We start from the raw sequence: 13477 nt of genomic DNA, 5'->3' as shown, positions 1-13477 counted from the left end.
ATAACCGTGATGATCGCCTGTCCACTGCTGTGAACAACAAAAACATCGATGCTGTGCGTCGTATGATCAAAACAGATAGGCATGTGACATACCATGAGATTCGGGCATCTCTAGGCATAGGCATGAGTCAAATACAATCAATACTACACAACATTAGGGTGTGAAAAAGCTGTGTTCTCGATCGATCCCACACAATTTGACTGAGGTTCAAAAAACGGATCGCGTCACTGGGTGCAATGCCATGCTTACCAGATTCAACGAAGGGGCGTCAAATTTGGTGTGGAACATAGGAACAGGTGACGAGTTATAGTTACGATCCTAAAACAAAGCAGCAGTCGAGCGTATGGGTCTTTCGAGATGAGCCGAAACCAACCAAAGTGGCACGCGTGCTAAGTGCCTCTAAGAGGATGATTGCTTCTTTTTTTAATAAAACAGGACACGTGGCTTGTTGTTGCTTTGAAGAATCATTGTACCGTGAATAGTGATTGGTACACGACCATTTTTTTGCCGTAAGTTATTGACAACCTCCGTAAAAATAACCGTAAACGTCGTATCATATTGCACCATGATAATGCCAGTTCTCACATGGCCAGACAGACAAATGAATTTCGAAGGTGAACAACGTTGACCTTATGAGCCATCCCGCGTACAGTCCCGCCCTGGCACCTTGTGACTTTTATTTATTTCCAAAAATTAAGAATCAGTTACGCGGTCAACGATTTTCATTACCTGAAGAGGCTGTCGAAGAGTATGAAAATATGTTTCAGAGATTGTCACAGAGGAATGGCATAAATGTTTTCAGAATTGGTTCATTCGTATGAAAAAGTACATTAACGCTAACGGAGAATATTTTGAGAAACTAAATTCATTTCTGACCATTTATAGTGTTTTTTTCTTATTCATTCCGGAAACTTATAGTGCGCCCCACGTATATTTTAGAAGCATAACAAAGACTATCATAATTTGAATATTATCTCAGTGGAGTCATAATGGCCAGTAATTTCAAGAAAACTTGCAGTATAAATTTTAGTGGCAACAGAGCTCCTTGTGAAAGATTTCGTCTAGAGAAGTACTGCCACCTTACCTATTTCTGCCGTCAAGCAGTAATGTCAGCATTAGCATTCAGTCACACGAGTCAAAAGTTTACGCGCGGCCGCCACGCGGCGACTGCCCAGTTACCACGCCTTCATGTGCATTAATGGCGAATCTGAATTATATTTACTAGGCAACAATGTTTAAATTCCTCTGAATAATACAACCGCACGGGTCGCCGCGTGGACCAAATTTAAACCAGTCTCGCCCGCGTGCCCGAGACGTTCATTTAAGTTAAAATGTAAAAGCTAAACAAATAGAGTGTATTTTGCCATGACAGTTAGACGCACGCGATCGCTACGCGGCGGCAACGCGAACTCCGCTCTTCGACCGCGTGGCGACCGCGCGGGGTGAACGCGTTGAATTTCGTGTCCAATAAATGCGCCCTTACTACGGTTTAGAAGAGTAAGAGTCGTATTCCAGAACTCTACTCAATGCTCACGTCAGTGCTTGAGTATGACTTCAAGCACTGGAAATACGACCCTAACGGCAAGGACTTGAATATGATATCTAGTGCTTTATATCATACTCAAGTCCTGTCTTGAGCATTGAGTAGAGTTCTGGAATACGACCCTAAGGGTGTTGGTGAAATTACAGGCACATGGGACTTGTCAACCTATATCTCAGGGTGACGGGCGCAGTTGCAGTGCCTATTAGAGCTTTGCTATTTAAAGCTCTAAATGACACTGCAAGTATTATGGATAGGCGTGTCGCTAAACAATAGATAATAAGAAAAAAATGGCCACATAACTTATACGTAATTTGTTTCAACTATTTCATAATATTTTTATGGTTGTCATGTGGTAAAAGCACTTTTCACGTATGATCACACGTTTTATTACACCAAGGGTACAAAAAAAAGGGTACAATGTATTTAATACACAAACCTTTTAAAAAAAAATTCAACCAACTTTAAAAAAACCAATAAGAAGCGAATCGTAACAAAATACATATTTAATCCAAAAGACAACAATACACGTAATACTTTTTATTTCTTTTTGTCTTATTTCGTTTTTTACACCGTATTATAATTACTTATAAATCAATTTATCTACATTTATGGTTTATTTATACAACTACAACGTGACAATTCTTGTCCAAACCTAAAACACTGCCCAGGACATACAGACCAAAGGACACTTAAAATAAACAAAAATTATTTATTTCAGACAAATCAATCCGTAGCTGGTTAGTTTCACAACTCAATCTTAGAAAGAAATAGCAAAGATAAAATAAAAAGATAAAATGCAAAAATCCGACATGATTTGAAAATTACCGTGTCAGGGTGGTTAGCAATCATCTCAAGTATACCGTTGGCCCTCTTCCATAAACTACGTATATTGATGTAATCTTTTTGCGTAGTATGCATTGACTTACAAATAAATGGACGACGGGTCTAATACAAAAACCACGAAAAAAATGTCCCAAGTCAACCTATTCGAAATTTAAATTGTTATATCATCGCAGTATCGCGCTGTCCGTAGAACAAATGAAGACTAAAGCGGAGTGTCGCGCTCTGTATACGATTTTAGCGCCTTACAAGTGCGGACCCGACGTCCATATAATTGTAAGTCAATGGTAGTATGACATAAAATTCTAAACTTAATCTAGGAACAATAGAACTTAAGACATTTTTAAGTTTATACGAATGTCCCAAGTCTATTGTTTCTAGTTCAAGTTTACTGTGTAGTGTTATTAAATTTAATATTGTGTAACAAAACTACATGTCAGAAGTGCTTATATGACAATATGAAAGTTACAAAAATAATATAAACTAGGTACTTGGAACATATTACGTTTATGTATGTGAAAAGTGCTCGACCACTGAATTTGCAATTACATAAATTGTTACATTATAAATTTTCTCCAGTGTGGACTATCAACTTATCTTTATTAACGTCATGATCATAAACAGTCTGTTTTCCGCTTTGGAAAGTGACAATAAATCCGACAGCGTGTTTCATACAATCGAATGCGGCGCAAGCGCAGTTTCGCCGGCGAAAGTGCAGTAAAAGTGCATTTAAGCCTCTGGGACTCGTGTGTGTCGTTACGCATTACAAAAGTATGCAAGAATATGCGACACGCATTTATAATAACAATGGCATTACTGATGGAACGAAATTTTGCAACGGCGTCAAAAAAATACAATAATTTACCGAATGTATTATTATGGTCTGAGAAAAACCTTGTGTTATTTAAAAACAACTTAGTAGCAGTGAAGTTCCTTGTGAAAGAGTTCGTCCGGGGAAGTCCCGTCACTTTACCTATTTCTGCTGCCAAGTAGTAATGTGATGAGAGCATTACTGCGTTCCGGTTTTGAAGGGTAAAAGGTGCTGGCAAAATTACAAAAACATGGGACTTGTCGGGCGCAGTGGCAGTGCCTGATCTTTACGATTTAAAGCTCTGATTGAAACTGTAACTATTATGGACAGGAGTGTCGCTTACCACCAGATGCATATATAAAAAAATATAGCTATAGTTGAGTGTGTTATTCGCAAGACAACATTTAAATAAAAAACAACCGAAATTATTTTTCGTATTTATTTAAGAAAATACAATGTGTAAATTAATATTAAAAATAATTGCGATAGTATTGGTAACGTTGGAAACAATATCACAAAATAGTGCATAACACTGGTTATTTCTAAATTAAAAGAACTTACTTCAATGCATCCGCATATTCACATCGTCGGTTGCACATTCCAGTATAAGCTGACACTAACTTTAACTGTAAGACTGTAAGACTAACTTTAACAAGACCTATTTATACTGGTAATGTATTCCGTTGTCGTTCGTACAAAAATACTGTATTCGAGTTTAAGTTTAAAGTATTACTAACTACCTAAAAATTACTTCAAGCATGCATCGTCATTCCAACCCAAATAACACTTTAACTTGTTCTCATAATTTGTCTTTTTAATTAAAGTATTTTCATAGACGATATCAAGATCAAATTGATATAATTTTTCAAGATGGCGGATTCAAAATGGCGTCAAAATCAATTGCCCCCAATTTGGCTATAAATTCGCTTCTGGATGTCATCTTACTCATTAATTTATGATGTCAATAACGAAGCCAAAAAGAGGACATCTAAAGCAAATATTGTGCTCCCATTTTTTTCCAAATATAAGGCATTTTTGGGTCAGATTGACAATTTCGAAGAATGCACCGATCCCTCAAACAAAACTTTTACGAAACATAATTTAAAATTCCTCTTAATTCTAGATGAGAATAATATAATTTAAATTACATTTTTATTATGTATTTGTAAAGATATTATAATTATTAAAAGTAGTTTGTAATGAATGTATTGCAAGAAGACATGTAGTTTTCGGTTTTAATTTAAGTTCAGGGGAATCAGTATGCTATCACACGTTTTGGTGAAATCAGATATATTTTTAACCAATTTTATTTTCCACGTTTCAATTAAACTGTAAACTATTAAAACATTTGCAAAATTTTACGTATTTGTCAAATTTGGTCGTCTGCGATCGTGACATAAGTTTGTCAAGTAATCTGTTTGTCCCAAATACAGAAATGAAAAACAAAACTCACAAACCATTATTGATTTTTATCCGACTTCAAAAAAAGGAGAAGGTTCTCAATTCGGCTACATTTTTTTTTGTGTGAACGATACGCGATTACTTAGACATTGGAGATTTCGATGATTATTTTTTTGTTGTAAAGGACCGCCTTTAAGAGTCTATATTACCTCAGCTCGAATTTGAAAAAAAATTTATCGTACACGTGCTTTATTTAGTTCAGTTCATTTATAAAAATCGTTAGCATATGCAAAGTACCTATTGAATCTAAAGCGGTTTTCTTGTAAAATTTCGAAGTAAGTTTATGTTTTTTTCTATCGTGAAATTTTCAATCAGTGTATATACTCAATTCAACACTTCCACTGTGGAATCAACCAAAGCCATTTGAGTTTGTATAAAGTCTTAAGGTACTAGGTACCTCAGTAGTGGTGGCATCCAAATTTGAAAAAAATATTCCACCTTTAAGGGTAGCAAATTAGGGGAACAATATGTGTTCTTAGATTTCATCCACTTTAACCCATTCCAATAAAACTTGGCAAATAGATGTATTTCCACAAACTTTTGATATCGATGAAATAGTCTGGAATCTCGTTTTTAAATAAAATCTCCTTTAGTCTGAAAAGCAGCAAAACTGAAAGCCCTAATATTTAGTTTGTTGCACTCACAACCTTTTTTTAAGATACCAGTGCATTGTGACAGAATCTTTCGCAAAATTAAACTTAGATATCTCTTAAACCTTACTACTTGCATCTTTCTCTTTTAAACTTCTCTCTCTTTCCAACAGCCGCCGTCTAACCTCTTCAGGGTTGTATTTTCGTCTATAAACTCTTCTAACTTTTCTCACAGGATTCACTGGAGTCACGTTTCTTGCTCTTATTACCTTTTTCTTTCCATAATTGTTATTAGTTATCACTGAAGGAGCCCTCTCCTCCAACGGCCTGAGACTTTTATACTTTCTAGTAGAGTTAGTACTAGAAAAAAATTCTTTTGGATCTCGTACAGAAGCGCTATAAAACACTTTGCCATTAACAATAGCTTTTCGTACATTTTCCGTAGTGCTCAGAACCCTAGGAGGTCTAACAAACGTTGTCTCACTTACTTCCAAGCTCCTGTCTATATGTCTGTCTCTTTCGATTTCGTCTTTAGTCACTTTTTGTACAGTACCTCGTCTTTCTGCAGTCGGAAATTTATTACCAAAATTAAAGTCTACTAGGTCCTTGTCTAGAGCAATACTTTTCGATTCTAACTCTTTTTGTGACCGTTTTTCAATTATAAGTTTTTGACCGCGTTTTGAGGCTAACAGTCTGCCTATAGCTTCGATCTGCCTCTCTTCAGCTTCAAGAGTTTTTAAATCTGCATTCTTTTCTCCCGTTTTAGCATCTTCAATGTCTAATACTTCTATAGACGACGTAAAATCTCCTAACTTTGAATCTATACCTTTTGGATCATCTTTCTGTTTAATATTCTCAGTTTTGGTTTCTACTTCGGGCGTATCATCTTTCTTTTCATCTAATTCTTGTTTTTTGTCATCTATACGCTCAGTAATCTCCTTAACATCAATTTTCGAAGTAGTAGTAGCATTGTCAACCTTATCTAAGTTTATACTAAAAATACTGTCGTTGATATTTGTGATATTTCTAGTTTTTTCAGCTCTATGTTTATCAATGTTGTTGTTATTATTTTGTCTGCCTGGTTTATCGGTACTAAAATCTGGTGGTGGACCTTCTCTAGGTGGTAATGGAGCAGCAGGTGGTACTGTTGGTACGTCAGGTTTTCTCTCAGTGGTGGGGCCGTCGGTATCGTTGTAACGGAAGTAAGTTATGTTTGGAGGTGGACCTTTATGTAGGTAGGCTACCGGCCAATACCTTTGAAGGAAAAAAGATATTATTTTTTATTGTATCGTGCTCGTTTGCTGTGGTTGTGGAGCTACAGCGTACTTAAAGAATCGTCTAACTGTCAAAAGCTACCAGTTGGCAAAACCGAGACAAAATATTATCAAAATTAAATTTACCATAACTGCGTTTTCAAGAAACCTTGGCGCTCTCTGAGTAAACAAAAAATAGAAAAGTTTTCGGTCTATGAGATAAGATCTCGTTAAGTCACTGAACCAGGGCTGAAACCTCTTACCTCGGTATCCCAAGTCCACCTGGCACAGGCGGTTCCAAACCAGGTTGATGAGGAGAATGCACTGGTACCCACTGACCTGATCCTGGTCGTGGGTAGTTCCGATGGTATTTGATGTAAGGTCGGTCTTCCATTGGCACTCGGGAGTAACCTGAATGGGAAAGTTCTTTATTTTATTAGGAAAATATTTTGGATGCACCAAGACCAGAAAAAATCAGATCCACCTTAAAGATGTCTATTGGACCACAATAGGACCATATCGGGTTTCATCCACAAATAATACATTCACGGACAAGTCTGTTTAAAATAAAGACCCCTGATTGGCTAGCTTTATCACTTTATTAGTCACAAAAATTATATATTTTGTTTAATTTGCAAAAATTAAATGTCTCAGGCCCAAGGAAACCATAAGATGTCTGATATGCTTTTTATGAAATATTCGTTACCTGCATTAATGAACAAAATGAGTGAGGAATTTATATGTAATTATCAAAAGAACAAACAAACAAACAAACACTATAAATCATACATTAAGAAACATTTTTTGAAAACTGAAGATATAAACTTTATTAGTAAATTGCTTAATTGCTATTATATGCCATTTATATGCACATGTAAGTGAGCATGTTTTTGTACCTGTCTAGAAGTAATTAAGTTAGTTTTTTAAGATTTTTGCCCTATTATATATTATCTTTACTTAAATAGACTGAACTCCTTCGCCACGGATAAAGCCGGAAGGGCTTTTGTGAGCCAAGCTTGTAAATAGTAAATAACTATTTTTCCTGTATTTTGGTCAATAAAACAAAAAAAAAATCTAAAGCACACCAAGTTAGAGTATCGATTTCACTAAAATGTATGTTTCAATCGCGTTAAGGACATTCAGGCGGATAAATCATGTAATAATAAAGTGCCGGTCAACTACACAAATCACATTGTTGAAAACTAGGGAATTTCCTTTATTGTGAATACCACACTCTCCGCCACCGGGTAATCGCCAACCATCTTTGTTCAGCGCCCTAACTTTGATTTCCGTTCGATATGACACGACATTAACTTTTTCCCTTATCTAATCTAAATAACTTCGTTTCGGTCTTCCTCTGCTTCTTTTTCCTTCAAATTCTCTTCTATGTTGCTTCTAAGAAAACTGTTGTGATGTATCGGATACCTGTTATTCATATGTTTACTTTTCCCCTTCGGTTCTCTATTGTCTTTAATAAGCTTTTCTTTTCCTATACTGTTCTTAACAATTCCTTTATGATTTTTCTTTCTATCCAACGGTTTCTTACTTATAATTTATTGTAAAGCACTATCCAGAACGTCCAGTCCAGAAACAATTTCGGAAACATTGTTTTCAAAATTAGCGCCGCATTGAATCGAATCGCTTCATCTAATACCCCAATGCCTTTTATACTTTGATCAGCTGGTTAGCAAGTAGCGATCATTCAATTTGGAGAACGTTAACCCCCAGCGCAAGAGCTTCTGGCTTCAATTCCCACCGAGGAGCTACTGAGCCTTTTGCCGTACGCGCTGTTAATTTTAGTTTGCTGATTATAGAAATAAATGAAGAAATATATGTTGTGAAAATCATGATGAAAAACTAGCTTTGGGTTGGTAGTGATTGGCCGGTTAGAATTTCCGTACAGCATGTTTATATTATATAAACATGCTGTGTATAAGAATATTTGTACATTATATATTAAATTGACGTTGTACATTTTTAAGTCTCACCTGGTAGAGGGTTTCCATATTTGTCATAATAAGCCCTCGGCCCGTTAGCGTATAGATCGTCCCAGTATCTGCGGTCGGCCTCGGGCAGGTAACCATCACGAGGTCGGTCGTACGGACGTACTGGATACGGCCGCGTGAGAGGTCTATCATCTGAAGAAGACATCTTTAGTCACGCCACTGACATTCCAAAACATAGGGCTCGACTAAATCTTGATTAGGTGTTCTCTGTTACACGTATAAGTAACCTAAGCATTTTTTATTTGTCAATCTCGTACATACATACATAAGCTCACGCCCTTGTACCACTGGAGGGTCGGGCAGAAAGCACGGAACGCCACTTTGCTCTATCCTGATACATCTCTCGAACCTCACATACATCAACTACCCTTTTCATACAACTTCTTTTATTCTTGTCACTTCCGATCCCAGCCTTTTAGAGGATATCACTGATCTGGTCAATGTAAGTCCTTCTGAGACGTTCTCTTAAAACGCTTCCATCTACATTCGCATCATAAATCAGTTTGGTAAGTCTTTTTACATCCATCAGCTCCGAACCACCTCAATATTCCTTTCTCTATTCTAGTCACCACGTTCTCTTTCAAGCCACATCTTTCACGTATTATTGTACGCTTCACTCTATCACTCAACTTTAGTCCACTAATTTTCCTCAAAAATTTTTAGCGCGGTTCAAAGCGGTTATCATTTTCTACAATTTTAATTATCTATTTCAACATATTAACAATAACCAAAAACTTTAATAACAACACACAATAATATAAGAAACGCATTACGGAGACGAAACATTTGAGTTTGAGAAATGAAGCGACTCTATATTACATACAAGCGACTCAATCTAAGACACGACAAAATGGCGGCATTGTTCATTGTCATAAGTTTAAAAAAGTGTTTAGTAGCAGTAGAGGTCGTTGTGAAAGAGTTCGTCCAGGGAGGTACTATTTCTGCCACCAAGTAGTAATATCGATACCTCCAATGAACACTACGCCAACTTTATTTTTTGGTCATTTCCTGTTATTTTTGTAAACAGCCATATTTATGTACTAATATTATGCTCCCCGTATTTTGTGAAGAAAAAACACAGGTACAAAAAAAAAATATGATAAAAAAGCCAAAAAAACGAATTTTGTGAAAAAATAAACAAAGAAACAAAATAAAAACAGAACATGTCGAATAATTTAGTTGGCGTAGTGTTGATTGGATGTATCGATATGAGCATTACTGCGTTCCACTAACAGTTGCAGTGCCACTCAGAGTTTTAAATCGTAAAGATCTGAGGGGCACTGCCACTGCACCCGTCACCCTGAGACAAAAGTTGACAAGTCCCTATGCCTGTAATTTCACATATACCCTTACCCTTCAAAGTCGGAACACACACACATGCTGACATTACTTACTGCTTGGCGGCAGAAACAGGTAAGGTGGCTATACTTCCATGGACGAACCCTACTAAAATATTTATATTATTAATATATATTTGTATTAAAGTGATTGACATCACTTACACTGTTAATCAACTAAAGCCATTTCAGGTTGTGTCGACTCATGTTTACCTAATACTATTAGGTAATAATATATATATATAATATATATAATATAAAATGTTTACCTAATACTAATATGTCGACTCATGTTTACCTAATATTATTAATATTAGTTTATATAAGAAAGTTTCGACTAATTTCGTTAGCAAACTTTTCAAACCTCTCACCTGAAAAGGGCGCGACAACGTAATAATTAAGCAAGGGTGAAAAGATTGTAAAGCGCCAATAGGGAGCAATAATATAGATTACTAGGTCCACATGAATTTATTGTATAAAGCAAAAGGCGAAAAAAGATTTACAAATCGTACTTGACAACTAACAAAGTACTATCTCAAAAATTGCGTTATATTATATTATATTTTATCTCAAAATTGCGTTATATTAATAATTTATCTTCAAAATTTCGCTATATTTGTATGTCAGTCGTATACGATTTAATTTCAAAGTGACAGGACAACACTGTCGCTTTGACATTAAATAGGTAATATTTATATAACCTAAAGCAATTTTGAGATAATACTATGTTAGTTATATATAATACATGTGCAAAATATTACTGGATTTTAATGGTATTAATAACGCACACACTCAACATAGCCCCGCACTAGGGAAACCCTGTGTCGCGGGTGCCATGGACACACACATAGACAACCACAAATTACACCCAAACTCACGAGAGAAATAATTGTAGGCCAAATATTTCTCCCGGCCCGGGAATCGAACCAGGGACCTCTGCGTGGCAGTCCGGCATGGTAACCGTTCGGCCACGGAGGCAGTAAATAGGCACATGATTTAAAATGGAAACTGGTAGAAACGGATCCAAATTAGTGGTGAAGACGTGCTCGCTTCAGACATTAAGTGGAGAGTGACGATACAACGAAACAAAATGAGAATGGTAAGGCAAAGAAATTAAAGAACGATTCAAAATTTTAAAATACGGGGGCCACTAGGAACTAGAGAAAAGGTGATAAAAAGGTGGGATGACGATGGAGGAGGTCGCATCGACACAAAGTTAGTAAAATTGGTAGAATACTTGCCTCTATGTCCTTGTTGTGAAGGATGTGGAACATTGTGCTGATGGTATGGATAATACTTATCACTGCATGGACGCCATTGGTCCTCATTTGGACCTACGTAGCACCTGTGAAATGAAACCTAATCTTGATATTATCGTAATTTAAAAAAAAATCACGTATACGCATATATATAAACCACACCAACCACTTGATCTAGAACAGGGTTATTTAACCTTTTTCTAGTCATGGGCATCTTTCAAAGAGCTTATGGGCCCTTTCCGTAAAGATTGAGAATAAGAAAGACTCGCCGATTGCGTTGACGCGCGTATCCCTCGCTCCAATAGTGGGTAGCAGTCAAAGGGCGCGAAAATTCTAACAGGTCACGCGCATTATAATCTCATAACATATTGTATATCAATTACATATTACTGAATTATATGTTAGGTAGGCTTTGTGTAATAATAAATAACAATAATAAATATTAGACAACATCCTTGCTCCGACCCCAAAGTATGTAACTAAAGCACTTGTGTTATGACAATCGGAAACCACGACGACAACACAAAACAAACTCAGACCCGAAACAATACAGAAAATTTTAAAATAAAATAATTTATTGTCTCAGAATAACGTTTAAAAAATATATATACATATCAAAGAAGTCGAAACGACGATGGTACCATGCAGTCATATTTTTCAGCTTCTGCCTACTCCCTTATAGTATTTAGTTTGTACATTAACCCAGCCGGGGATCGAACCCGGGACCTCTGAGATGCTTACACCATGAAGGTCGGTGTGCAAGCCACTCGACTACGGAGGTCGTCAACGACCCCCGGCGTTTATTACAAGGACCCCTTAGGCGTCCACGGACTAAGGTTAAGAAACCCTTATCTAGAAGATAGAAGATGCCTGATTGGTTGATTGATTGGGTCGTGTGATTATACCTTCATTGGTATTAAATTAAATAAATATTTGAATAATTCCAAAGCCATTAAAGCTTCAATCATACCATGGTTTATGAAAACCTTCGCTGTATCCACAACGATGCGTCGGCGCACAGCAGTAGTCCCAAGATCCTAAAATGAAAATTTATAGTAAGCTCTTTAAAAGATAATAAATGTTTTGGGAGGTCTGTATCAGGCCACACCACCAACCCCTTTATGTGGGGGCTCGACATACATTGCTCCTCCATTTGGTATAACCGATTATTAACATGTTATTAATAATCATTAGCACGCTGTAATCTCTATAATCTCAAATAATGTAAAAACGCTCGGTACAATAATTAAGTTTTTTACAAAGTACTCACTACTAAATTCCACATTCATGATTGGTTTTACCATCAAACTGTAGATATGTCAGTAAAGAGTTTACGACGCAGGCTTTAAGAAGTCGCTTATGTTTCTATATCTGTTCTGTGTATTTGTGTACGTTTGGTGTTAACTATTTAAATAACTTATTTATTACTCAAATAGATTTTTTTTCTTTGTCTAATTGTTGCTTGTGTCTAATTTTATTTATCTAATTGTTGCTTGTGTCTAATTTTATTCACTTAGCGCCTAATTGTCTACTTATTATTTGATGTGTATGTTTGGTATTATGCTTTTTAAATTCCATATTTTTTATTAAAATTGATTACTTACTTAGTCCAATTGTTGCTTATGTAAAATTTTTGTCGCTTAGTGCCTAAATGTCTACAGTTATTTTAATTTTGACTTTTGTTTTGTACGTAACAAGTAACATTTATATTATTATTTGAATTGTGGTGTTCCATATTATGAGGGGCCATGACAGAATAACAGCGAGGGCTATGTAATCAGCATAGTCCTCAGAGGCTGAGTCATGGACTTTTCACATGCTTTTATTTTATTTTTATTTATTTTTTTGTTATTTTGTATGCTTCTTTTTTATTTTAATTGAATTTATTTTTATTATTTTTTATTGTTTTGTTTGACATTTATGCATGTCAAATAAAGCCTATTTTATTTTTTTATTTTTTTTAAGGCGTGATCAGAGTTGGTTAGGAAACCGCCCGGGTTAAAACCGACGCTTCGTTTAAACGGACTTGAATCCCATTAATGCCCAAAATCGAGGGCAAAAACTATTTACACGTAAATATTTGTTGTAAATCGAGTTTTGTTCAAATCGTATAATATCGAAATAAATCGATACAAAAAGTCGTTAGATCGCATGCACTTTGATCGATCTTCATAAAAATCGAATCGTGATGTGTTTATTTAGTAGAGAGAATCGCAATTGCAAGATGGGTATTATGTGGATTTGCTTCTTTTTCGTCTGAAAAGATTTTTTACATGGAAAGCTGTAATAAGTATGGAATTAAGTATACCAAATTCCGTATCCTCGAGAAATGGGTTAAAAACTTTGGGTTAAAATCCGGATAGAATCCGGGAGGTTT

General features: G+C 35.9%; 1 protein-coding gene across 1 annotated transcript in view; it reads right to left on the bottom strand.

The window, feature by feature from the left end:
- Nucleotides 1-4925: 4925 nt before the first annotated feature.
- Nucleotides 4926-13477, bottom strand: part of LOC113227543 — a 66693-nt gene continuing 58141 nt past the window's right edge. Inside the window, exons 16-20 of the mRNA XM_026460483.1 lie at nt 12071-12137; nt 11083-11186; nt 8487-8636; nt 6762-6909; nt 4926-6499 (exon numbers count right to left, since the gene is read on the bottom strand). Coding sequence (XP_026316268.1) covers nt 5365-6499; nt 6762-6909; nt 8487-8636; nt 11083-11186; nt 12071-12137 — 1604 coding nt within the window. The 3' untranslated portion in view covers nt 4926-5364. The remainder of the gene's footprint in view (nt 6500-6761; nt 6910-8486; nt 8637-11082; nt 11187-12070; nt 12138-13477) is intronic.

The sequence above is a fragment of the Hyposmocoma kahamanoa genome, unplaced genomic scaffold, assembly GCF_003589595.1.
Source record: "Hyposmocoma kahamanoa isolate Upper Pololo Valley unplaced genomic scaffold, ASM358959v1 211, whole genome shotgun sequence".
Lineage (NCBI taxonomy): Eukaryota > Metazoa > Arthropoda > Insecta > Lepidoptera > Cosmopterigidae > Hyposmocoma > Hyposmocoma kahamanoa.
The sequence above is the reverse complement of the archived record's forward strand: the minus strand, read 5'-3'. Positions and strand labels throughout refer to the sequence as shown.